Below are 25,826 nucleotides of genomic sequence, written 5' to 3' on the forward strand. Positions count from 1 at the left end.
AAAATTTGATATAATGGAGAGGTGTGTGTGTGCTAAGAGTTTAAAAATGAAATATAAAATTCTTCCAAATGCATTTTAATAATATCTGCAAATCAATGGTAAAATGGTTTCATATCCTTACGCTGCTACTATCTGGTTTAAGAAAATAGGAAGAAATCTTCTCAAGCCTTAAATGTGTCATTTCATAATTTTTCAAATATTTTCAGCTATATCTTCAAATGAGTTCATAACCAGCTTATGTGAACTATGCAAAGAATCCAGCTCACCAAGATGAATACACACACCTCAACAGAAATTATCTTGCAAATTCAACACTAATTGTAGCAAGATAATTTGCTTCTTCATTATAGGGTCTCCCTATCTTTCTTACAAAATCATGATGACTTTATTCAGGAATGGTGTAGTGCATAACTGAAAAAAATGATATTTTCTAGCTTTTCTTATGGATGGAAATGGCAATGTGACATGGTTCTGGCCAATGAGACTTAAGAAGAATTTTGCTGGAGATTCTTGGGAATGTGTCAATTTCTACCTTCCTCTTTGTTGTCTTTCTTCTGCCTCCTGATGGCGGAGCCCCAACTTGCTACTACCATACAGCTCCTGTGAGGATGAAAGCCTAGGTAGTTATGGATAGCTGAGCAGAAAGATGGAAAGGAGGAGCTCAAATGTCAAAGAGGACAATGAACCATGCTCTGGGGAACCTCTCCTGGGTAGTCTGCATCCCCTGTTTCTGGAGAAAAGAAATCTCAGTCATCTCTGTTCCAGATCATAGATCTGAGATGCACTTCCATGTTTACTAACTTCAGGGTCAGCCTGGGCTGGGGAGGGTGAGAAATTGGGAAATTCCTGGACTTCACCCTTGAAGCAAGCTTAGTACCAAGAGTCATTTGCCGTCTAGAGCACTAGGACTCTGAAAAGGGCTGAGGATATTCCAGTCAATACACAGGAGCATGGATTTAGAATACATGTAGAAAAACTACACATAGAGCCCAGAGATCAATCTAGACATGAAATATATTTTTCTATAAAGGGGGTGGGAGAAGATGTTGGGCAAAGAACACAGATTTTTATGAATTCTAATATATGTGAGACTTTATGCTGGGCACATTATATAGACTTATATACATGACTTAATATATGACTAAATCCTCAGAGAAATTCTGAAAACCTCTTTATTATCATTTTATATATGAGAAGCTGGTTATTTTAACTGATTTTCCCACAAATTCCTTCTCAGACTCAGAAGAGGTATGAGAGAAGTCCACCAACATCCTTCTCTGACAATTTGTTCAAAGCAGGTCACAGACCCAGAGGAAGGCCTGGACCACGAGGGTTTTCCTCAGTGATGATGACGTTGGCTGTGGGGATGGAGATGATGACAAAGTGACGGGCGGTGGCCCTGATGCACACCTGACCCAGATGCCAAGAGACTTGGATTCTAGTCCTACTTCTTCTGCTGCCATGACGAGTGATCTGTGGTAGGCTCCTTCAGTAGTATCACCTCATCTGGAGAATAAAAGGATTGGACTAAAATTCTCTCCAAGTATTTTATGAGTTTCTTAAATACCCCTGGCTTAGATTTGCTCCTCTCTCAGGGGACAGCCTTGCGACCTTCAGGAAACTGAGAAAGCATGGAGCACATCATGCAGCCAGCTGTTGCTGCAGGCCACACTTCCCAGAGCCATCTGAATCCCTGCCCTTCTGAGCAGAGGCTGTTCTCTAAGCAGTCTTAAAAGGAATGCTAAAGGGGCAACAATGTCCCCTCAATACCCAGCACTTCCCAGCATGTGAGCTTGTACGCATCCTTGATGGCTCTGCTTCTGCTTGTATCCTTCCCAAGGTGTGCCTGGACTTGGCTGAGCATGAAGTTATTTAGGAAGATATGAAGCCAGAGGCAGAGAAGAAAGAGGCACCCAAAGAAGTGACAGTTGGGCAGCAAGTCCCCATAGGTTGTTTTCAGTTTGCCAAGAGCCTGGGAAATGGGAAAATAAATAAATTCTCCCAAATCCAAAATGTACATCACTGTTATCACTAGTTACTGAGTACCTACTTTTTGTAAGCTCTTTGCATCCTTTCTCTTTAGTCCTCCCAACAGCTAATGGTGGAATCATTATTATCCATCCCTACTTAGTAGACAGAAAACTCAGGCTAAGATAAACTAGTTGACTTAACTACAGGAATGAGGGAAATGAATTCTAACCGGGATCATGCAAGTCACTAGTCTTCACAAGCTATTTATTCTTATGTGTTACTTGTGTTTTGTGTCAGTTTCCAATCCTTGAAATTTAGAAAAAGGAAGCAGAGGTACTTTTTATGGCATTGGCTGTAAGTACAGCAAAGCTCATATCTTGTGTAATCATAACTACTCCTCTGAGAAAGGGGCAGGAAGTCTTAGAGGCTGGAGAGCAGAGGAGGAAGGGCCAGTAGGAGGTTCTGCCTGAGGGCTCCCCGGCAGAGAGCTGGCCCACCAGCCACCACTTACAGGACTGGGCTACAAGAACAGGTGGGCACCTTGGTTTGAATCCTGAATTTGGGGGGGAGGGGGAGATGGCTGTCCTTGGAATAGCCAGCCAGGAATCAGATTTTTATTCTTTCTTCTGAGTAACTGCATGACTGGTGAGTTAATTCCCTGTTCTGATCATTAGTTTACCCACTTTCCAAACAAAAGAATTCGGTGAAACAATCCTTAGGTTTCCTTCAAGACTTGAGGTGATGATTTTCTACAATTCTCTGCATTTCTTCATATGCCACTCAGTCTTAAACAGAATATGCTCTCAGAAAATACTGTGTAATTAGACTGAATCCTGCATTAGGACCCTAAGGTTCCATTCTATTTCTGTCATAGAGAAAATTGCTGCATGCAGAGCAGTTGTCTTCTAAGCTATGATTTGTCTCCAAAGTGGGGGTTTTAGAACTGTCTGGAAAAGTTGTGGGCTACCCCAAGTTTGCCTCCACTTGATGAATGTGGAGGGACCAAGCAGTCCCTCTCACCTCAGACTGTGGAGTCTGGGGATGATGGCATCAGTCTGGAGACTTCCTGAGAACCATAAAGAATGCTGGCTCTATAGAATTCCCCCTAAAAAGTAGCCAATACATGTATCATAGCCTTAAACTTCATAAATCCACTTCTAAATGTTACTCTAAGGAAATAATTGAATAGGTGAGGCACCACAGAAGTGCAAAAATGTTCACTATAGCATTGTTCATAATGGTAAAGAGAGAGAGAGAGAGAGAGAGAAACAACCTAAATAACCTTCACTGGTTAAGTGAACCTTGAAACATCTATTCATTTGGATACACTGGTTTTTTTATTGTGGTAATATATATATATATATAACACAAGATTTAGCATTTTAACCATTTTTAAGTGTATTGTTCAGTGGTATTTAGTACATCCTTATTCTTGTGCACCATCCCCACAACTGAACTCCAGAACTTTTTCATCTTCCCAGACTGAAACTCCATGCCATTAAGCACTAACTCCACATTTCCCTCTCCTCCCACCCATGGTATCCATCATTCTACTTTCTGTCTTGATGAACTTGAGTACTCCGGCTGCCTCCCAGAAGTGCCATCGTACAATATCTGTCCTTCTGTGACTGGCTTATTTCACTCAGCATATTGTCTTCAAGTTTCATCCACATGATATCATGTGTCAGAATGTACCATTTGGCTTTTAAATTTAGGATTTTTATTGCTTACATTCATTAGTGTCAGAGATGTTCACAGAATAATGTTGAGTGCAAAAAGATTTCTAACTGGCATGGATAGAATGATTCAGTTTATGTAGAACGATGAATGCATGTAAACACATATAAAGAAAGAGGAGGGAGAAAATGCGAGAATGAAAAGGATATGTATGAGGGGCGCCTGGGTGGCTCAGTTGGTTAAGTGACTGCCTTCGGCTCAGGTCATGATCCCAGGGTCCTGGGATCGAGTCCCACATCGGGCTCCCAGCTCAGCGGGGAGCCTGCTTCTCCCTCTGACCCTCTCCCCTCTCATGCTGTTTCTCTCTCGCTCGCTCTCTAATAAATAAATAAATAAAATCTTAAAAAAAAAAAAAGAAAAGGATATGTATGAAACACCAGTTATTGTGTAGAAGTTGAGATTTAAGGAACTTCATTTTCTTCTTCAAAATGTATTTCCTGTTTCATTGTATTTGGTATGTTATACACTCTTTTAAACAAAACAATTAAAAAATAATAAAAGAAAATAAATGTACATGGTATCCAGAGTATGGTAAGTATACCAACAAGGCTTCCAGGTCCTAGCCTCAGGACTAGAATCAAGTATATCTTGTAGTCCTTAGGTATGAGGACTGAAAAATATAGGAGGGAGTCCTATAGAAATCCTATAGGAAAGGATCCAGAACTAGAGACTTTTGTTTTTAAATCCTTTAGTTGGGATTTTATTTTTTTAGTTTTTTATTGTGGTAAGAACACTTAACATGAGATCTACTCTCTAACAGACTTTTAAATGTAAAATACCGTAGGTCTACCTATAAACCCAACGCTGTGGAGCAGATCTCTAGAACTTATCTTGCACAACTGAAATTTTATACACATTGTACAGCAACTCCCCATTTCTTCCTCCCCGAGAGCCTAGCAACCACCATTCTAGTCTTTGCCTCAGTGAGTCTATTTTAGATAGCTTATGTAAGTTCAGTCACTCAGTATCTGTCCTTCTGTGACCAGCTTGTTCACTTAGCACGGTGTCCTCATGGTCAGCCTTACAAAGGAAGAAATCCTGCAATTTGTGACAATGTGAATGAACCCCAAGAGACTGGGGATTAAGACTAGAAAGAGGAAGGGGTCTACTTAGCACATTTGGGCTAGTAAACCACAGGAATGCAGCAGAAACCAATTTACCAGAATATGGGAACAAATGTCCAAGGTCAGAAATGCAAAGCAGGAGGCATCACAATTCCGGACTTCAAGTTATATTACAAAGCTATAATGATCAAGACAGTATGATACTGGGCACAAAAAGAGACACACAGATCAATAGAACAGAACAGAAAACCCAGAAATGAACCCACAACTATATGGTCGACTAATCTTTGACAAAGCAGGGAAGAATATCCAATGGAAAAAAGACAGCTTCAACAAATGGTGTTGGGAAAACTGGACAGCCACATGCAGAAGAATGAAACTGGACCCCTTTCTTACATCATACACAAAAATAAATTCAAAATGGATGACAGACCTAAATATGAGACAGGAAACCGTTAAAATCCTAGAGGAGAACACAGGCAGTAACCTCTTTGACATTGGCCGCAACAACTTCTTACTAGATACGTCACCTGAGGCAAGGGAAACAAAAGCAAAAATAAACTATTGGGACTTCATCAAAATAAAAGGCTTCTGCACAGTAAAGGAAACCATCAACTAAACTAAAAGGAAACCTATGGAATGGGAGAAGACATTTGCAAATGACATATCAGATAAAGGGTTGGTATCCAAAATATGTAAAGAACTTATAAAACGCAACACCCAAAAAACAAACAATCCAGTTAAAAATGGGCAGAAGACATGAACAGATATTTTTCCAAAAAATACATACAGATGGCCAAGAGACACATGAAAAAATGCTCAACATCACTCATGATCAGGGAAATACAAATCAAAACTATGATGAGATATCGCCTCGCTCCAATCAGAATGGCTGGAGAGTGGTAGCCAATGGACTTCGGCTATGAGGGAGGGAGGATAGAGGGGCTGAGGATTATGTGTGGAGGATGGGCAGGCCCATACCTACGGGGGATATAGAAGAGCCTAGGCATTACATTGCCTGTGTTCAAATCCTGCTCCGTTATATGCTAGATATACAATCTTATGAACACCATTTACCCTCTCTGAGCCTCATTTTCTTTTCTTTTTTTTTAATTTAAATTCTTTTTTTTTTTTAAGATTTTATTTATTTGACAGAGAGAGACACATCGAGAGAGGGAACACAAGCAGGGGGAGTGGGAGAGGGAGAAGCAGGCTTCCTGCCAAGCAGAGAGCCCGATGCAGGGCTCGATCCCAGGACCCTGGGACCATGATCTGAGCTGAAGGCAGATGCTTAAAGACGGAGCCACCCAGGCGCCCCTAATTTAAATTCTTCTTAATTAACATACTGTGTAATATTAGTTTCAGGGTACAATTTAGTGATTCAGCACTTCCATACAATACTGGGAGCTCATCACAAATGCCCTCCTTAATCCCCATCACCTATTAAACCCACCTCCCCCACCTCCCTTCTGGTAACCATCAATTTGTTCTCTATAGTCAGGAGTCTGTTTCTTGATTTTGCTCTCTTTTCCCCCCACCCATGTTCGTTTGTTTTGTTTCTTCAATTCCACAGATGAGTGAAATCATATGGTATTTGTCTTTCTCTTACTGATTTATTTCGCTTGGCATAATACTCTCTAGCTCCATCCACATTGTTGCAAATGGCAAGATTTCATTCTTTTTGATGGCTGAGTAATATTCCATTGCATGCATGTATTTGTGTGTGTGTGTATGTGTATACACACCTTCTTTATCCATTTATCACTTGATGGACATTTGGGCTCTTTCCATAATTTGGCTAGTGTAGATAATACTGCCATAAACATTGGGGTGCATGTATCCCTTTGAATTAGTATTTTTGTATCCTTTGGTTATATACTTAATGGTGCAATTGCTGCGTCATAGGGTAGCCCTATTTTTTTAACTTTTTGAGGAACCTCCACACTGTTTTCCAGAGCGGCTGTGCCAGTTTGCATTCCCACTAACAGTGTAAGAGGGTTCTTTCTCTGCATCCTCACCAACATCTGTTGTTTCCTGTTGTTAATTTAGCCATGCTTTTCTTTTTCAAGATTGCTTTGGCTATTTAGGGTCTTTTGTGGTTCCATATAAATTTTAAGATTGTTTGTTCTAGCTCTGTGAAAAATGCTGTTGGTATTTAGATAGGGATTGCATTCAATGTGTAAATTGCTTTGGGTAATATAGACATTTTAACATTTGTTCATCCAATCCATGAGCATGGGATGTGTTTCCATTTTTTTGTGTCATCTTCAATTTCTTTCATCAGTGTTTTATAGTTTTCAGAGTACAGATCTTTTACCTCTTTGGTTAGGTTTATTCCTATGTATCTTACAGTTTTTGGTGCAATTAAAAATGGGATCGATTCTTTGATTTCTCTTTCTGCTGCCTCATTATTGGTATATAGAAATGCAACAAATTTCTGTACATTGATTTTTTATCCTCAACTTTACTGAATTCATGTATCAATCCTAGCAATTTTTTGATGGAGTCTTTCAGGTTTTCTATATAGAGTATCAGTCATATGCAAATAGTGAAAGTTAGATTTCTTCCCGGCTGATTTGGATTTGGATACCTTTTATTTCTTTTTGTTGTCTGACTGCTGTGGCAGGGACTTCTGTACTACGTTAAATAATAGTGGTGAGAGTGGACATCCCTGTCTTGTTTCTGACCACAGTGGAAAATATAAGCCTCATTTTCTTATCTGTAGAATTCAAGTAACAATAGCACCTATCTCTGAGAGTCGTTGTGTAGACTAAATGAGACTTTACACAAAGCTCTTATCAGAGTGCTAGACTCACAGTGGGTGCTGAGTAAATGTTAGCAATTATTATCATTTTATCAGGAACTACTGTTTGATTTTGAAACCCAGAATCTTTCCAAACCTGATACTTTTTCTACCACTCTGGTTTTAAAGATGTGCTAGAATGCTCACCCATGGCCTCTTTGCCCCAGTTCTACTGCAAAGGATTCAGTGTCAACCCTATTCCCCTCCTTATTCATGTTACCTCGACCATACTTCTGTTCAGATTCCAAAGTCCCCCAAAAAGAAAATTAACTCCTTAAACAAGGAGAACTGTATTTTTAATAACTTTTCAAAGGTATCTGATGCCCAGAGAGCATAAGAAATGACCAGGGCACGGATCTATGAGTGGAAATGGGGTGGAGTCACCAATCTTTTATTGAGCAATATGGAGCACCTGATAAAGATCACAGGGACACAACAAAGGGCACTCATCTAAATCACCTCATTCAAATCCTCACAAGAGTGCTTCATGATAGCATTATTATTCCTATTTTATACATAATGAAACAGGATAAATGAGGGGAAATAACCTGCCTGTGGCCAACTAATAAATATCTGAGCTGGAATTCCAATGAGTTTAGATATAACTAATATGTATTGAGAGTATATCATGTGCCCCTGTTCTATGTTGAACCCATTACACGCATCATCTCCTCTCCCTCACCATGAACCTATGAAGTGGCTAAAACAACGTGCTTATGGTGAGTTTAGTAATAACTGTTGTGTATAGAATATAAGCATAGGACTGGACTCTAAGACATATGCTCAAATGTGCAAATTGTACTTCCAGCTCAATGTCCTTTCCCATCTCCCTCACTGGTAATGAGATTGTAGATGCCAGTTCCAGTCTTTATATGTTATGCATTCCCTCCAAGAGAACCTGGACATCGAGGAGAAGGACTGGGGAACAGAACTGTGGCACCATCAGATTATCACAAGACTTTATCCAAACTACGGCCTTCAAGGGGGAGAATGTTGTGCTGAGAACAGATCTAGGGAGCATCCCAGTGGCTGGACTCTGCTGCTCATACCACAGAGGCTCAGCAACACTGCTGATTTGGGCTCTTGAGTCTACATTGGAACTGTCAATGTTAGGAAAGAAGGGAAGATGAGGAGAATTAATGTGGTATTGAGAAAACTATCACAAGCTTCTGAGCCAGATCGATTTGGTTCAGACCGTGACGCAAATACAGGATAATAATAATTATATTTGCTACCATGTATTAAATACTCTCAATGTGCCAGGCTAAGTACTTTGTGTATTTCATATAATGAAAATCACTTGAACTTATCAGTCCTGAGTTTCTAATGCATAAAGTGGAGTTAATAACACCTATGTTGTTACAGAGATTAGAGCTACTATGGCCTAGTGCCTGGAATTTAGCAGGAGTTAAATAAATGTTCATATTAACAATCATTGAGCTAATATAGACAAGGGGGTCATTCCATGTGGGACAGGACCTACACAAGAAAGAGATGTGGACTAGGATTAATCAACATCTGAGGGAAAGAAAACAAGACTATGATGGAAGACTGAGCAGTATAGGTGCAGCATAAAAGTACAATATCGGGACATGTGGCGTGGGAATGTGGGTGAAGCAGAGGTACACGGGTACGAGAGGGAGGCTGGAAGCAGGGCTTGTTGGAAGGACAGTAAGGTAGATAACCTCAAGGCTGCAAGGCAAGTTCTATCTGAATTGTTTACCTCTCAAATGTGGGACTCCTCAAAATGTTTCATTTTCTCGCAGTGATATGCCTTCTGTCCATAATGGATGGACTGTACCAAGCATGCTGGTCTTCCAATGCTTCTACTGCTCCCCACATTCAGTTTTGTTCCTAAAGGACAGGTCACCCCTTGGACAATGGAGAAAAATCTTAAATGTTTTCACATCTTCAGGTTGAACCTCAGGTCCTAACTGAGTTCACTGCCTCTTCTAGCATCATCAGCATCATGCTATCACAGCCCAAGACCAAGGGAGCCTTTGACTCCTTTACTCCAAATGGCATTATCATCCTCAAAAGAGAAAAACCTAAACACAGCTACCAAAAAGAAGATAACCCGCAGAACAGTCTGCAGGAAGAAGCTACAGTCCTTGGAGTAAGTTGATGTCATTGTAAGGGGAACACTGGGGAAAATGTGGTGAATGTCTTCAGACTACAGATCTACAGTGGATCTGGGAGAGTCTTTCATTTTTTTCTGTCTGACTCCAGGCTAATTGGGACATGAAATGGGGCTTTATGGGAAGACTCTATCCAACTCAGGCCTCTCTGTAAACTAAAACCACTAGGTGTCTACTTGAAAGCTGTACAAGAAAGTCTCTTGCAATTTGTCTTTAACATAGTAGATTTTGGATTTAACCACATGATTTTACTCAATAGGATTAAATTAGTCTGTTTTGAGCTCATTTCTTAACCATTTTGAGATGAGACAGTCTGGACTAACCTCACTGTACATTTTTTCCCTGTTCGCCTAACTATAACCATGTGTCCCTGGTCATCAACCTTCATATCCAGGACTTTAATTCCCACCTGACTCTGAATATCCTCTTTTAAGACCTGACTCCTATTCATTTCCAACTTTGGAAACCTGCCTAGTTGGGGTCTCTGGAATTCAGGATCAGTTAACTGCATAATCCTCTTCATTCCCCAATTTGTTTCTCAAAGGCCTCCTCATCTATTGTATAAACAGAAACCTAGCTCCCAAGGGCACTGTTTCCACTGTGACCCTCACTTCTGGGCCTGGAAGTGAAGGCAGTCTCTTTGCTTCTCAAGGACACTTCAAGATCAATCTTCTCCTCTCAATCTCTAAAAGCTCCTACTTCAGAATCTCATGTCATCCAAATAACTAATTCACTCCCACTTTTTTTTTTAAAAGATTTTATTTACTTATTTGACAGAGAGAGAGAGAGAGAGCGTGAGCAGGGAGGAGGAGGACAGGGAGAAGCAGGCTCCCCCCTGAGCAGGCAGCCCCAATGTGGGGTTTAATCCCAGGACTCTGGGATCATGACCTGAACCGAAGGCAGACACATAACCGACTGAATCACCCAGGCGCCCCTCACTCCCACTTTAAAAAAGAAAAAAAACCCATAATAACCCTTTTTATGTATTATTTTTAAAAATCCTAATTAAGTCTTCTACCCCTAAAAAAGATATTTTTAAAAAGTTATCTATATTTTGAGCAAGGGAAAGAATAATTATCTCCAGCAATTTAAACAGTCATGAACTTCAAAACTTTCTATTAGGTAATTCTAGTATTAGGAATAATGGAGAATTGATAGGAGAATTAAAATTTCAGAAGACTGAGTTTAGTTTAAAAACGTAAAAATAATCAGTGTTTTAGAAAATAACATTAAATGATGTACTGGCAAATTTGAAAAGTGATCATCCTTAGAAAAATCGTTTGATGAACATGTTGCTTGAAAATAAAACCAATTAATGCTTGTCTTCCTGCTATCATTTACGAGTACTCACTCCTCAATTTACTTCTTCCAAACAACAGTTTCCTTGCAGGCTTACCCTGTTCCCTACAATCTAGCCTACATGTGGCCTAGAATCACAAACACGTTTTACTGTGTTTATTCATTCATACATTCAGCTGCCATTTTTGAGCACCTTCAATGGCCCCACCACTATTTTACACACTTAGGATAATAGGTGAAATATACAGTTAAAAGAAAAAAGAAACAGAGCCCCATTCTCAAAGTCCTCTTGCTATACAGGAGGACTCCAGGTCATTGCCACTTTTTTTACTCTCCTGGGTAATTTGCCTTTTCTTTTCGAGATACTGTCCTCAATCACTGTCACTCCTTCCAGGAGAGGTCCTATCATAAGCCTTGACTGTTTCAATCTTCATGTTTATGATCCCTCCAGTATCACGTCCTCTCTGTTCCTTGACCTCTTCTCCACAGGTATCTTGCCCATCCTTCCTTAGACAAACATTCTGTGAGTCATATCCTGGGCCTTATCAATACTAAAAGCAATAAAGCCACCATTACTTACATTTCAAGCATCCCATACTCCACCAACTCTGATCTTTCCAGGTCACTCCCTCTGACTCTATGTTGACTCTCTTTAACCTCACTGAGACTTATTGATAATATTCCGATTTCACAGAGCCTTTCTCACCTAGCCAAGATCCCATAGTTCACTCTCTCTTGTTAACACCCTCAACAGCCTTGTGCTCCTCAACTTAAGGCATAATCTTCAGGAAAAACTGCAACATTGGTTTAATTCTAGCTCTGCCCATTTGCTTATTCTACACCTGAACCCATGCAACTAACCTTGGCTGAAAACACACACAAGGACTCCACTTTTGATTATGACCATAACCTCAAAAGGACTGTAAAAGCTGTCTAAAAAGAACATGATCTTTCCTTCATCCATTCACTTTCCTACTACCCCAGAAAACTATTTCATACATTCTATCCCCTGAAACCTCTGAGGTTTCTTCCTTCTCCACTGATTACCTTGCTTCCTAAAATACTACAAAAATTGAGGCAATCTGGGGAGAATGTCCACAAGCTGCTACACATCTGAAATTATTCATATCTGTGCCATATATTCTCTCTCCTCTCCCCATTACCAATAGGACGTCCGTCTTCTAACTGATGATAACCCTCCCTTTGTACAGTAGATCCCATCCCTTATCACTTGTTCCAGTAATTCTTCCTATTCTCTCTGCAAATCTTATCATTTCCATGAGCACAGAATCTTACTGTAATTTCTCCCATCTTGAGAACAAAAAAGCAGAAACAAATAATTATAACTTCACACCCCCTTCAGCTACTGCCCGCTGGTCACTTGCCTTCCCAGCAACACTCCTCTAAGGGGTAGAAAGTCAGTGTTTCCAGTTCCTCTGGAATGATATTCTCTCTTGAATCACACCCAATGTCATTTGTCCCCATTGCTCCACATTAGTAACCTAATTTCTAAGTCTTAGTTATTAATGTTCTTGAACTAGTAGAAGTGTTTAATGCAGCTGACTACTCTCTCCTACTTGAAACATTTTAATCACTTGGCTTTTGGACACCACATTCTTCTGGTTTTCCTCTTTGCTGCTCCTTTTATACTCCTTTACTGTTTCTATTTATTTCTCAGATCCTACATTTGGAGTATTTGATAGCTCAGTCCTTGATTCCATTTTGTTTCTGTATCTGTTGCAATGGTGATCCCATCCAGTAATATAGTTTTAAATATTATCTTCACTTAGGACTTGGGGGAAAAAGACTATATCCCTTACCTGGCTCTCTCCTCTAAACTTAAGACTCATATGTCTAACAACCTATATACATTTCCACTTGGGTATCTACTAGACATCTCTCCGCTAACCTGTCCCAGACTGAAATCCTCATCTTTGTCCCCAAACCCACCCCTCATACAACATTCCCCAGCTCAGATCAATGTCAATTCCATCATTTCAGATGCTCAAGCCAAAACCCTTGGAGGCAACCTTCATTCCTATGTTTTATAATCCACAAACTCTCAGCAAATCCTACAGGTTTAATCTTCATCATGCATCTAGAATCCAACTACATCTTACTATCTCCACTGTCAACATCTTCTTTCAAGTCAACATCATCTCACATGTGAATTACTGCAACGCCCTCCTTATTGATCTCCCTGCTCTGTTTCCTTATAATCTATTCTCAACACAGCAGGTAGAATGATCCTTTAAAAATATAAATTGGATCATGTAATCTCTTCGTTCAAAATTATCCACTTCACTTCCCTTTTTACGCAGAATGAAAGGCAATGAAAGGTAAAATAGCCAACAAAGCCCTACATGGTTTGCACCCTGCCCCCAGTACTTCTCAGACCTCATTTCCTACTACTTTGCTCTTAACCCATTCTATACTTTCCAAGGAACATATCTGTAAAGCACATAATACATGGCCAGTGGTGGTGATTTTCATGTTTCATTTCCCTGGTGCTGGCCCACAATAGATATTTAATACATATTAATTATATGAATGGTTGAATTCTCTTGACTTCAGGTTATTTCTCCTATGTTTGTATCATCTTTCAATTGCATGTGCATTAAACAGTGGGTTAGAGTGTGGGTTCTAGATCAAAGTAATGGGTAAATCCTAGTTCTTTTACTCGGCCATCTGTGTGGCCTTATACAAACTATTTTTATCCTGGTGCCTCATTTTTCTCATCCATAAAAAAGATGAGATGAATAATCAGAGTATAGAAAGTGTTCAACAAATACAGATTATTATTATTATCACTGGTGTCATGAAAATAGTAATTATTATTAAAATCCAATGATGAATAAGATGGATTATGCACTAGAGACTTTCTGCTCTATTTTATTTCAAATGAAATTGAGTCCTTTATTCACTCTTCTTTGATAAGTTTTCTTTCTACACCCATCTAACCAAACTAGTGTCCAGAAAAATTTTCTCCATTTGCTTTTCCTAGAACAACAACAACAAATTATCAACTATCTTTTTCAAAATAAAGTTAAAATGTACATAGGATCACTTCCTGACTTGCTAGTTTAATAATCCTATCAGAAGAGAAGAGGTTAGTTATACATGACTTTCTTTCTCTTAGAGAATGCCTACTGGCTCCTTGTAACACCTTTTTTTCCTTTTTATTAAATTGTGTGTGTGAGAGAGAGAGATTGAGCACACATGAGCGGAGCAGGGGGAACAGAAAGAAAGGGAGAGAGAGAATCTTAAGCAGGCTTAACTGACTGAGCCACCCAGGTGCCCCTTTTTCTCCTTTTTAACATGGCCAATTATAGCATATTTTATACTCTTTATAAACACAACTTACATTCAAACAATCACTCTCATCTGTTCAAAGTGTGTTCCTAGAATTTTCCTTCTTGTCTCTTGTAGATTATCCAGATCCTGTGTTGCCTGTTGATTTCAAGTTTGGGTGCCATTTTGGTTTCTGCTCCCCACTCTTCCCACTTCAAGCCAACAATTTCCACCATTTTGATGTCTGGGTACCCATTTGTAGGAGCTCTATGTGTGAGTAGAGTGGGGTCTCCAAGAGAGGATATGCTTTCTAAATGCTAAGTAGGTGCTAAGTCACTCCATGACTCCCAAGAGGTAGGGATAGAGGAGAAGGCAGCCAAGGCCTCTGACTTTCCCTCTGTCATTGTCCCATGTCACGTTTCTCTAATTCAGGAAGAGCAGCAGAGGGGCTTAATCCCTCCTCCTGTGTCAGCATCCCAGGGAGTGGCTGGTTGGGGCAGGAGGCAAGAGGCTAATACAGTGGGCATACCAGTACATTATTTCTTACCTGGCCTCACAGCCTATCTCTGGAAAAATGTAAAATTTTTCACATTCTTCTTTGGGCCTTTGATGAGGTCATTGGATTTCCTCCAGTTTAAGAATCATCCACCTGCCAGGTAGAGAGTGAAAAGATCATTTTTAAAACAGAATGAGCACCACTGGTAGATGCCACGGGTTGCAGAGAATTAAACTGGTAATAAAATTCATGGGAGGCAAGGACACCTGTTATGTGTTCAGAAGTAATCCTGAGAATTTGGAAAACGTTTTTGCTGGCTTCCATCTAATTACTCATGGAGAAAGGCCTAGTCAATCCTTTTCTTTGGAGATAGCCAGGGCCTAGTCATGCCTCCCACAAAGGGCCACTTATTTTCCACGTAGTATCTTGTACAAAGGGAAAAAAAAAAAAAAAGCACACATTCTGGGCAGATGAATTCTATGAAGGCACCACCACTGTATGGATATAGCCTTTGTGTAAACACAAACTATGCAGCCCTTCTCTTGCCCCCAGAGCATAATTTGCCCATATATCTCTATCTGATCAGTAGTTGTGGCTCCCACATTCCCTTATGAAAGGTATAAATAGGTCATGCTGGACCCTCTTTGTCTGTGACTACCAATTCCTAAAAGCCACAAGCTTAACCAATGTTTCAGCTTTTCAGAATATTCCCCTCCACCAGCTGGATCCTTACCACCACTGGGCTCAAATACTGACTTCTGGGGCTTCAGTCTGAAAGACTCTTCACATCTATCCTTGTACTTCCCACCTTCCTCAGCTCCCAGTCTAACTCAGGCCCCCTACACCAATACTTGAAGCCCACATGCTTCTGTACCTTGTGCCATCAGAGCCCCTTTCCTGAGTGTTTCTGTTGGTTGCTCCCACCTTCCTATACCTTCAGGTCATTGGTCTTTCTCAACCTCCTCTCTTCCCACCTTGTAATTCAGCACTACTCTCCTCCCTCTGTGTACACCTTCTCTCCAGGCCACCTCAGCTCACAGTGATTTTTGCTAACATAAACCCAGATCCTATGTGCATCTGCCTATTTTTCAAAGTCAATGTAAGCATCCTGAGAGTGGAAATCAGGACTTTATCAATATGGACCCACACCATTCCTACAGTGTTATGTCCCTAAAAGTTTTACATTACTTATTGATTAATAGTAACATGGTGGCCTCATTTCCACAAGACAACTAAACTGATTATTTCTCTCTTTTCTGAGCAGTTTGCCATTACTGGATCCCTCTCAATTATTTCTGGGAAAAAGTCAACTAAGCCCTTTGTAAGTATGAGAACTATCAAATCTCAGCTCATTGGAATAAAGGGAACTTGAGGATTAATTACTCTAGTTTAAAGTTTCCATTCACAACTTACGAAAATAGGACTCTGAGCAGGGAGAGAACCCAAGTTCTCACTGCTGGTCCACTGGTGAACTGGGTGTAAACACCAAATTCCCTGCCTTCTAGACCAGTGCTCTTCCCCTACATAATGTAGGCCCAGATCATATTCTAAGCTTGGAGATTTACCTCAGTTGCTTAAACAGTAGAAATTTTTAAATATACCATGAGTCTATAGTTTATTATCTTGGCCCTGAATAGGGTAGATGACCATCCCAGCTAGACCCTAGAGATCCTTTTTCTGGAAAAACCGGTCTCATAATGAGTCAATTTCCCTAAATGGCAAGGTCAGAGGCACAGGTGTGTGGGCTTAGATCCTGTGGTTAGCTCCTCCACCCCCTCAGAAACAAGGAATTATCAGACTGTAGCCACTTTCCTGACAAAAGTCAGGAATGTGTGGGTGGGGTCTTTGATGTTCTCCATAGCAACCTTTCCCTTTTTTCCCCTGCCTCACACTCACAAAGATAACTTAGGGAAAAGCCACATCCTCACTCAGGAAGATCCAGGGTGTAGTTAGCTATGGATGAAGGCACCTAAGATGGTGTATGAGGCTGGTATATGTTCCTGATACTTAAAGCTAGAATCTAAACCCCAGAATGAGTGGACAGAATTTTGAAATGTTCACCCCATTGGATGGAGTCAGAGTTCTGGACTTGGAACCAGGAAACCTATAGTCTTGTCCCAGCTCTGTCACTGACCCATCTGTGTGCTCAAAAAAGTTCCTTCCTTCTCTGGGCTTCAGTTTTCTCATTTATAAAATGTGGAAGATGAATATGTGAATCTCACAGGTGGCTTCCCAAGTGTCCTGAACACCCTAAAAGGGAAAACAATACTTGGGATGACCCGGTATGATATGGGCTCCGCATATAGGACGCAAGACAATATGTGGGCTCCATTGCCCATGTGGCAGCTCTGGGCAAACACACTGCCCATTCCGTCTGCTCTTCCTTTGGTAACTCAGCACTTGAAAGCACATAGCTACCAGGTTCAGGGAGTAGGGGGCAGAGCAACCATCCTCCCAACCCACAGTATCCTACAATGATGTTCAAATAGAAAAGAGCATATGCTGGGAACCTGGCACAGAATCTAGCACATCAGTGTCTTTGCAGAGGAACCAGATTCTGTGAGAACCCTTTACCCTGAAATGTAGAATATGACCCAGGAGAGAGTGTGGTGCATGTGGTTCTCAGGCTTCATCCACCTATAGGTAGGTATTCCAGCTTCTCCAGTTTTCTCTTTTATGGAAAGAAAAGCCATAGATTGGTCTAGGAGGGACCAAAGGACATATTCTAGAAGATCTTAAAGCAACAGAATGATTCTAAGGCTGTTGAGAAAGTCAAGGAATATACTGGTAGTGGTTTGAGCAGTGTCACCTCTGTCTGCAGAGAGCCAAGGGGCCAGAACCCCTATCCTGAAGGAGGAATGATTCATGCATTCTTGCACTCAACAAACATTTGCTAACTATACCAGGTGATAAACAGACAGTGAAGAGGGATACACAGAACACAGTCTGTGCGTCCAGGAGTACGCAGCTTAGAGGGGAAACAGATTCAGGGAAGCATCACTGTAGTGCAGTGGATGGAGAGATAACTGTATCACATGCTGCTTCTGCCGTGAGATCCCAGTGCAGAATTTCTTTTTCAGGCCATGAGCAGCCTGACCTCAAGTGCAATGAGTTCTCTCGCTGCTGGAGCAGGCCTCTTCCTCCTTGCTGACGGCCTGGCATCCCTGGAGACTGCCTCTTGACGGTGTGACTCAGAAAGGGAATATCTATCCACACTGCCTTATTTGATGTACTATTATTCGATATATGAATTCAAGGACTGTCTCCTGGCTAGTGTCAGTCTAACAGTAAGTAGCCTCAGACTCAATATCCTATCATGTGAAATCTCAGCTTCTCTCCTTTGCATAATTTCTGCTTTTTCAGCAGTCTGTATCTTGTTGATCTGAATGCCTGGAAGTAGACAGAAAAAAAAATGTGGTTGAAAGAGTCCTGTCAGCAGACTGCAAAATATAAGGGGTGCATTGTGCCAAGTCAAAATAGGAAATCAAGAAGGGCTGTAGGTTCAAGATATGTCTCTTCTGGCCAGAGAAATAAGCAAAAATAAACTACTAAGACTACACCCAAAATAAAAAAGCTTCTGCAAAGCAAAGGAAAACATTAACAAAAAGAAAAGGCAACCTACTAAATGGGAGAAGATATTTGCAAATGACATATCCTATAAGGGGTTAATATCCAAAATATATAAAAACTTACACAACTCAACACTGGAAAAACAAATAATCCAATTTAAAAAATGGGCAGAAGACATGAATAGATATTTTCCCAAAGAAGAAATACAGATGGCCGACAGACACATGAAAAGATGTTCAACATCACTAATCACCAGGGAAATGCAATTCAAAACCACAATGAGATACCAACTCACACGTGTCAGAGTGGCTAGTATCAAAAAGACAAGAAACAAGTGTTGGTCAGGATGTGGAGAAAAGGGAACAACATGAACTGTTGGTGGAAATGTGGATTGGTGCAGCCACTCTGAAAAACAGTATGAAGGTTCCTCAAAAAATTAAAAATAGAAATACCATACAATCCAGTAATTCCACTACTGGGTATTGACTCAAAGAAAACAAAAATGCTAGTTTGAAAAGATATATGGACCCTTGTGTTTACTGCAGCATTATTTACAATAGCCAAGATATGGAAGCAACCTAAGAGTCCATCCATAGACGAATGGATAAAGAAGAGGTGGTCAGCAGTCTTTCCTACATAAAAAAATATTCCATTCTCAATAGGTTTAGCTCTCAGGGTGCCCCCTTTGTTGAGCAGGCATTTTTTTCCCCTTGACGCAGGCAGAAATATCCCTCTTTATTTGAATTTTATTTGATTTGGGATTAATGTAGCCACATTAAATTAGCTATAGAACTTGGACTTTAAGCCCAAAGACATAATTATTATACTTTGGCCCAGCAGGGCTGGCACAGGGAGAAGGGGATGGGAGATGGCCCACCAATGGATTCCACTCCTTGCAGAAATGCCAACATCTCTGGGCAGCATTTTCTTGCCAAAATTCTTCCCAAGCTGGATGGTCATCACCTGTTGATGGTAAAAATCCTGGCTTAGTCAATCCTCTATATATAGGCTCATAGTTTTAAAACCATAAACTTCGGCCTTTTAAGGAGAAAAATTTCTTCCTTTGTGACTCCTCTAGCAGGAGCCAGGGAGACGAATGTAGTATCTCTTATTCCCTTGGATCTGTCTCACGAATCCCAGAAAATGTGTGCAAGTTTCTGCCCATGGGGCCCAGAGGTTGTCAAATGTAACCCCTTTGATCCTGGAGCTTGAGGAAGTGGAAAGGCACACAAATGCATCTGTTAGAAATCAGTGCAAGGAAGTCCAGGAGACAGCATAACCCTGGTGCAGGGCAGACATCAGGCAAAGCCATGAGGGTGAGGGAGACATCCTCCCTGCCCAGACTTTGAGGGTTTAACTCAATGAAAACTACTCTCAATATATCAAACTGTCTCCTACTCTCAGACAACCAGAGAACTTCCTGCAAAATCAGAGAAGTTGCACCAAGACTGACCCCAAACACCCACTCTTTATTAACACAAACAGAACCTGAGCAAAGTAATGCATCAAAACATTTGAAATGGATATCCGAGGTTGGAAGAAGAAAGGAAGGGAGGGTGGAAAGAAGGAAAAAAATCAAGGAAGAAAAGTATCTTATATCCCAGGAGCTAAGAAGGATCCTGCAGCCAGGTAACCAAACAAGAGCTGGGACCAGAAAACAGGTCTGGATGGGAACACAGGTGTTATAAGCTGGGATAATGGTATTTTAATGCCCATGACAAATCTGAAGTTCTTCAGGCCCACACTGAATGACCTGCCAAAACGTTAGAAGCAGAGACTGAATATTTACCCTATTTAGAAAATAGGACAAGGAAAACTCTGCCCAACATCCCACGAAGCTTTAAAAACTCTGCCATAAAGTTTTCTAGGATGAATTCATCTCACCAAGCCATGGGCAGGAATGGACGGTATCCAAATCCAAGATTACATATAAAATAAAGGAACCTCAAATACAGGATTAACTTAAAAACTTTCTGGGTCGTGGAACTCCTGAGGTTCCAGCAAAATCAAACCTATAACTTCCACTAGGGAGGCATCCATAAACCCAACCGATGGGTCTCCTATATATTAAAAAATTCCCCCCATCCACCTATATACTGACATCATCTAAGAGTAAAATGTTCTTAAAAACATAAGAAAAAACGGGGAACACCCGAAATGTAACAAATATGAAAGTTAGTTGCTCAAGAATTAGAGGTTATATACTAATTTGGAAGACTATAATGGAAATATATTTTAAATGATTAAAGGCATAAAAAAGGAATTAAAACCAAAATGAAAGAACATGACAGTAAGAAAAAAGAACAAGTAGATTTGAAAAAAAACTAAACAGTATGATTAGAAATGCAAATTATACTCTTTGAAATTAAAAATTTAGCATATCAGTTAAACAGTAGATTCAACATATCCAAAGAAATAAATAGTGAGGGGAGGGGGAAAAGATGGCAGAGGAGTAGGGGACCCTATTCCAACTGGTCCCCAGAATTGAGCTGGATATCTACCAGACCACTCTGAACACCCCTGAAATCAGCCTGAGATGTAAGAAGACAGATCTGGATCTCTACAAATAGAATATTGCAGGCGATTGTTTTCGAGGTTCGAAGCGGGGAGACGTGATTCTATGGGCAGATATCCGAGGATAAACGACAGTGGGAGGGAGCCTGGCCATGGGGATCCTGCACCGCCAGTGAGCGATAGCCTCCCGCGCTGGGGACCGGGCACAGACTCGAAGACTGGTAGCAGCGGGGAAAGGACATTAGGGCAGCCCCCCGATGGAAACCGGAGCAGCAGGGCCCTGCATGTGAACTGGGGGCGACTGGTGGTTTTAAAAGCACAAAGGGCAGAGACATGCCCCGACCTGGAGGGGAGGACTGGGAGCCCTCCTGAGGGGCGCACAACCCAGGACGCTGCAGTTTATAGAAGCACAGACAGAAATGGAGGTAGTGTGGCCTGGAGAGCTCACTGAAGAACAGACTGCGGTCTCTCTGCTCTGAGGCAGAAGGTTGGAAACAGTCTCTTCTGCTCTGACTCTCAGAAGAGACGCGGAAAGCCACCAGGGAAAGCCGCCGGAGAACAAAAGCCCCCCAAAACCAGTTTTCACTGAGCCCATCCCCCGCCACAGGGGGCAGGGCAACTCTGCCCAAACAGGTTGCCTGAGTAACAGCACAGCAGGCCTCTCCCCCAGAAGACAGGCTGGGGAAACAAGAGGCCAGCAACCTTAAGGTCCTTAGAAAACAGGTGCGTCTTGCTTTGGTTGTGGAAGATAATTTGGACTCTATACATTCCCTCAACCACCCCTTAGGGCACGACATTACAATTTAAAAATCCTTGCCTTTCCTCTAAAAGCCATAATTTAAAAAAAAAAAATTATTTAAAGGGACAGACTAATGATTCAATTATGGTCTTATTAGTAAATGGTAACATGATTAGCAGATCAAAGAATGAAATTTGTTTGAAACTAATATTGATGCAATCATATATTTTGGTAAAGTTGGAAAGTCTACTACTGTACAACATGTGGGGGAATGCATTCTAAATATGGGTCAAAGAAAGCCTCCAAAATCAGACTTTAATATCTACTAATACACTTTCTCTTTTCTAGAGTGAATTTCCTTGCCAAGGTCATATCCAACATGCCAAAAAGCTCTTCAAGGTCATGGATAGAAGTAACGCCTCAGAAGAAAAAGGAGAAATGCAGTGCTCCTGGCAACGTGTGATTAGACTTTCCTGAAATTTCAGCTACTTTACACATTGAAAGAAACTTTCAGAAAACAGCCTTTGTTTTGCACTTGCTCAATGTTAGTAATTTCATTGCTCTTGAAAATAATGTCTCAAAAGCCCAGGTGGGTAAACTGAACAGAAAGCAATTCATCTACCCATGAATAAGAAAAGAAAATGTGCACTCTTGTGCTAGTGTGAAGTGGCTAAGTCTCGTGGCTATGCAGGTCCCGCTCCTGTAGTATTTTCACACTTATATTGCTTAAACATTGGGTATTAGGGATTGCAAAAACTTTTAAATTAAAAGTACTTTAAACATACATGGCTCCATTTCTGCCAATTGAATGAAGTGAATTTCTGTCAACTGAATGTGGCTCAATATTCTGTCTCATTTAATGACTTTATTCTTAAATATCTGGCTTCAAAGATTATATTTATCATAATGCTCTTCCCCACCTAAGTTCTAGACCAAATAAGAAATTAGCCATATAGAAAGAATATCTACTTTATTACTGTATTGGAATAAACAACATGACCTACCCAATAAAAAGGGTCCCAATATTGTCCCCTGGGTCTAGGCCTTGAGTCCTTATCCCAAGGGAAGGATGCAGCAGAAATGCATACTTGTGTTTTCCAAATGACGTGTGCAAAAATGGTCATAGAGGTAATACACATAATTGCCTCCAAAAGGAAACTATCCAAATGACTATAAACAATAAAAGAGAGAAATAAAAATTGTGGTATATTCATGCAGTGGAGTACTAAACAGTAATGTGAGTGGGCAGACTATAATTACATGCAGCCATATAGATAAATCCCACAAACATAATGTTCAGGGGAGAAAAGGTCATGTATAAAAGAGTACATACTGTATGATTCTATGTGTATAAGGTTTAAACACAAGCTAAACTAGTAGATAGTGTTAGAAGCAGGATAGCGGTTACCCTTGGGGGGTAGGTAGTTACTGGAAGGGAACCCAGAGGGTTATGGGCTTGCAGTAACATTCTTTTCCTTGATCTGGATGCTGGTGTCGTACATATATGACTTGTGTTCACTTGCTTCTATGTTATAATTGAATAAAAATGTTTTTGAAAAAGTTACTTTTGACCCCCTTGGTCTATCTAGTTATTAAGCCATCCCTCACTTCTCTATAGTCAATTTCCTTTGAAACATCATCTTCCAAAAACCTTGAAGTCATCTTTGGCTCTTCTATATTTTTCACACACCATTATCCAGTCTACCATTAAAACAAAAAAATACTGAGTCTGATTACTTCTCACCATCTCACGAGTACTCTGGCTCATTGTCTCCCATTGGCATTATTGCAATGGCCGACCAGCTGGGTACCCATGCCACTCGGTTTGTTCTCCGTATAGCAGACAGCAGATTTTTTTCCCCATCTAAAATCAGACCATATTATTCCTCTGCTCAAACTCATTCCATTCCATTCCAAATAAAAGCTAGTCCCTAAATGTCCTTACAGGATCTGAACTCTTGTATCTGCTCTGACCTTCTGACTACTCCCCCTTGCTCCCTCTACTCCAGTCCGTCACATGGGCCTTTTGCTGTCAGTTGACACATTTCTTTAGAAATTTTACCCTGGCAGTCTCTCTATCTTCTATTGCTTTTATTTCTTACTTCTTTCAAGTCTTTCTTCAAATCTCTTAATTGCAGTAAAATTTCCCCCACTGACCTACATAAAATTATGGGCCTCTCTCCCAGTCACTTGCTTATTTTTTCCCAGAGCACTTACTACCATCAGACATACTATATATTTTCTTTGTTTGTTAATTGTATGTCTACCCCCACTAGTCTGTAAGCTAGGACACTCACTTACTACTCTCCACTGAGGTTTTCAGCTCCTGTTTATGTGTTTTCAAACGTGTGTGTGTGTGTGTGTGTGTGTCTGTGTATATTAGTATCTTACACTGGGGGTGGAGGGCCTTGGAGATTCCTCCTCATTCCGTAAGCCAAGCAATGCAATAAAATACTTAATCCAGGACCTATTTCTTATTTGTTTCTCTGTTAATAGGAAGGCTCTTCAGAATATCTGAAGAATTATATTTAGAATTATCTGGAATAATACTTCAAGTAATACTATCTGGAATATATTCAGAATTAACTGGAATAATATTCCAAACTGATAGTAGGTACAGTAAGGACAATGCATATTTCATTTGCAACATCCCTACACTCCCCCAGCCTGGTTGTCTTTCATAAATGGTATGTCCATCCACTCAATTTCTAAAGTCAGAAATTTGGGAGTCATTTTTGACTCCACCTTTTTTTTTTTATTTTATTTTATTTGACACACACAGAGAGAGAGAGGAATCACAAGTAGGCAGAGTGGCAGGGAGCAGCAGAGGGAGAAGCAGGGTCCCCGCTGAGCAAGGAGCCCAATGCGGGACTCGATCCCAGGACCCTGGGATCATGACCTGAGCTGAAGGCAGACGCTTAACAACTGAGCCACCCAGGCGCCCCTTGACTCCGCCTTTTGCCTCACTACCATATTCCCTTTGGGAACCCAATTAGGCAACAACCACTAGCAAGAAAGGTGAATAAATTCATGGCAAGAAAAGGAGTGAACAGTTTCACCCAAGTCCAAGCAGACACTGCAGATATTGAACATACATACTAGAATTCTGTGTTCTCTCAATGTTTTAGAAAAAAATTGCAGGTTCCCCAAAAGGCAACTCAAAATTAGTGGCTGAGCCACACATACTCAAATCCTTATCACAAACTCTCCATCCTTCCTCCCATCTTAACAAACAGGGGGTGAAAGATTCTCCCTGTTGGCCTGATATAAGCAGAAAGCAAGAAACAGGGCATTCAACTGGCAAAACCCAGGGCCCTGAGTCATACAAGCACAAGGAAATGAATTCTGTCAATAACCTGACTGTGCTTGGAAGTGGGTTTTCCCCACTTGAGCCTCTAAATGAAAATAAGGCTATCTGACACATTGATTTTAGCCATCCCTGTGAGACCCTGAACAGAGGGACCCAAATAGGCCATGCTTCAACTCCTGATCGATGAAAATCATAAGATAATAAATATATGTTGTTTTGAGCCACTAAATTTGTGATAATTAATGACAAACAAACAAAAACTAATACATACTAGATTGTTGCATGGAAAATGAAAGGGGGTAGGCCACGCTCAGTTTTGGCTTCAACCCTTACCAGCAGTAACGTTGGACCTCAGTTTCCTCTTCTTTAAAATGGATGTGACAATATATGCAGAAGGAGGATTTTAGTGAGGGAGTAAATACCTCATTTTATTTAAAGCAGCACTGGCACATGCTAAGTGTTACCTGTCAAATGCTAAGTGTGGTCTTCTGCAGGTGGAAAGCAAGAGGGAATGCCATTTCCACCCAAAGTATATCACCCAGCTTGTAGCTGTCCCACAGAGATCCTGTCATTTCACCTCTCCATGGAATAGCCTAGTTCCTGCCTTCTGGTCTGAGTCTGTGGACTGATATTAGAGGACCCATCTTTAAGAAGCTTGGAAGTCAGAAGCAGGGGCAAAGGGCTGAGGCTGACAACTATAACCTAGTTGAAATAATAAAATGAGATGCATTTTTGAAATAACCAAGACAGATGAAATTTTAAGTGTCTCCTGCTTAATATCACTTATTCTTTCCTAAAAATCAGGTATTCTGCATGAAGACAGTTCTTTCTCACCATTTTATTTTTTTAACTCAATCATGAAGTAAATTTATTTACAAGAATCTACCACCATGA

At 40.7% G+C, this 25,826-nt stretch overlaps 1 protein-coding gene across 1 annotated transcript; it reads left to right on the top strand.

Moving 5' to 3' along the window:
• Positions 1-2,418: 2,418 nt before the first annotated feature.
• On the top strand, positions 2,419-22,547 carry MS4A7 (membrane spanning 4-domains A7). Its single transcript, XM_032414878.1, has 6 exons — positions 2,419-2,503; positions 9,532-9,691; positions 14,442-14,576; positions 16,064-16,120; positions 17,880-18,086; positions 21,971-22,547. The coding sequence occupies exons 2-5, from the start codon at positions 9,545-9,547 to the stop codon at positions 17,979-17,981; spliced, it is 441 nt and encodes a 146-aa protein (XP_032270769.1). The 5' UTR covers positions 2,419-2,503; positions 9,532-9,544; the 3' UTR covers positions 17,982-18,086; positions 21,971-22,547.
• The last annotated feature ends 3,279 nt before the right edge of the window (positions 22,548-25,826 follow it).

This window comes from Phoca vitulina, unplaced genomic scaffold (genome assembly GCF_004348235.1).
Source record: "Phoca vitulina isolate PV1807 unplaced genomic scaffold, GSC_HSeal_1.0 scaffold16, whole genome shotgun sequence".
Classification (NCBI taxonomy): Eukaryota; Metazoa; Chordata; class Mammalia; order Carnivora; family Phocidae; genus Phoca; species Phoca vitulina.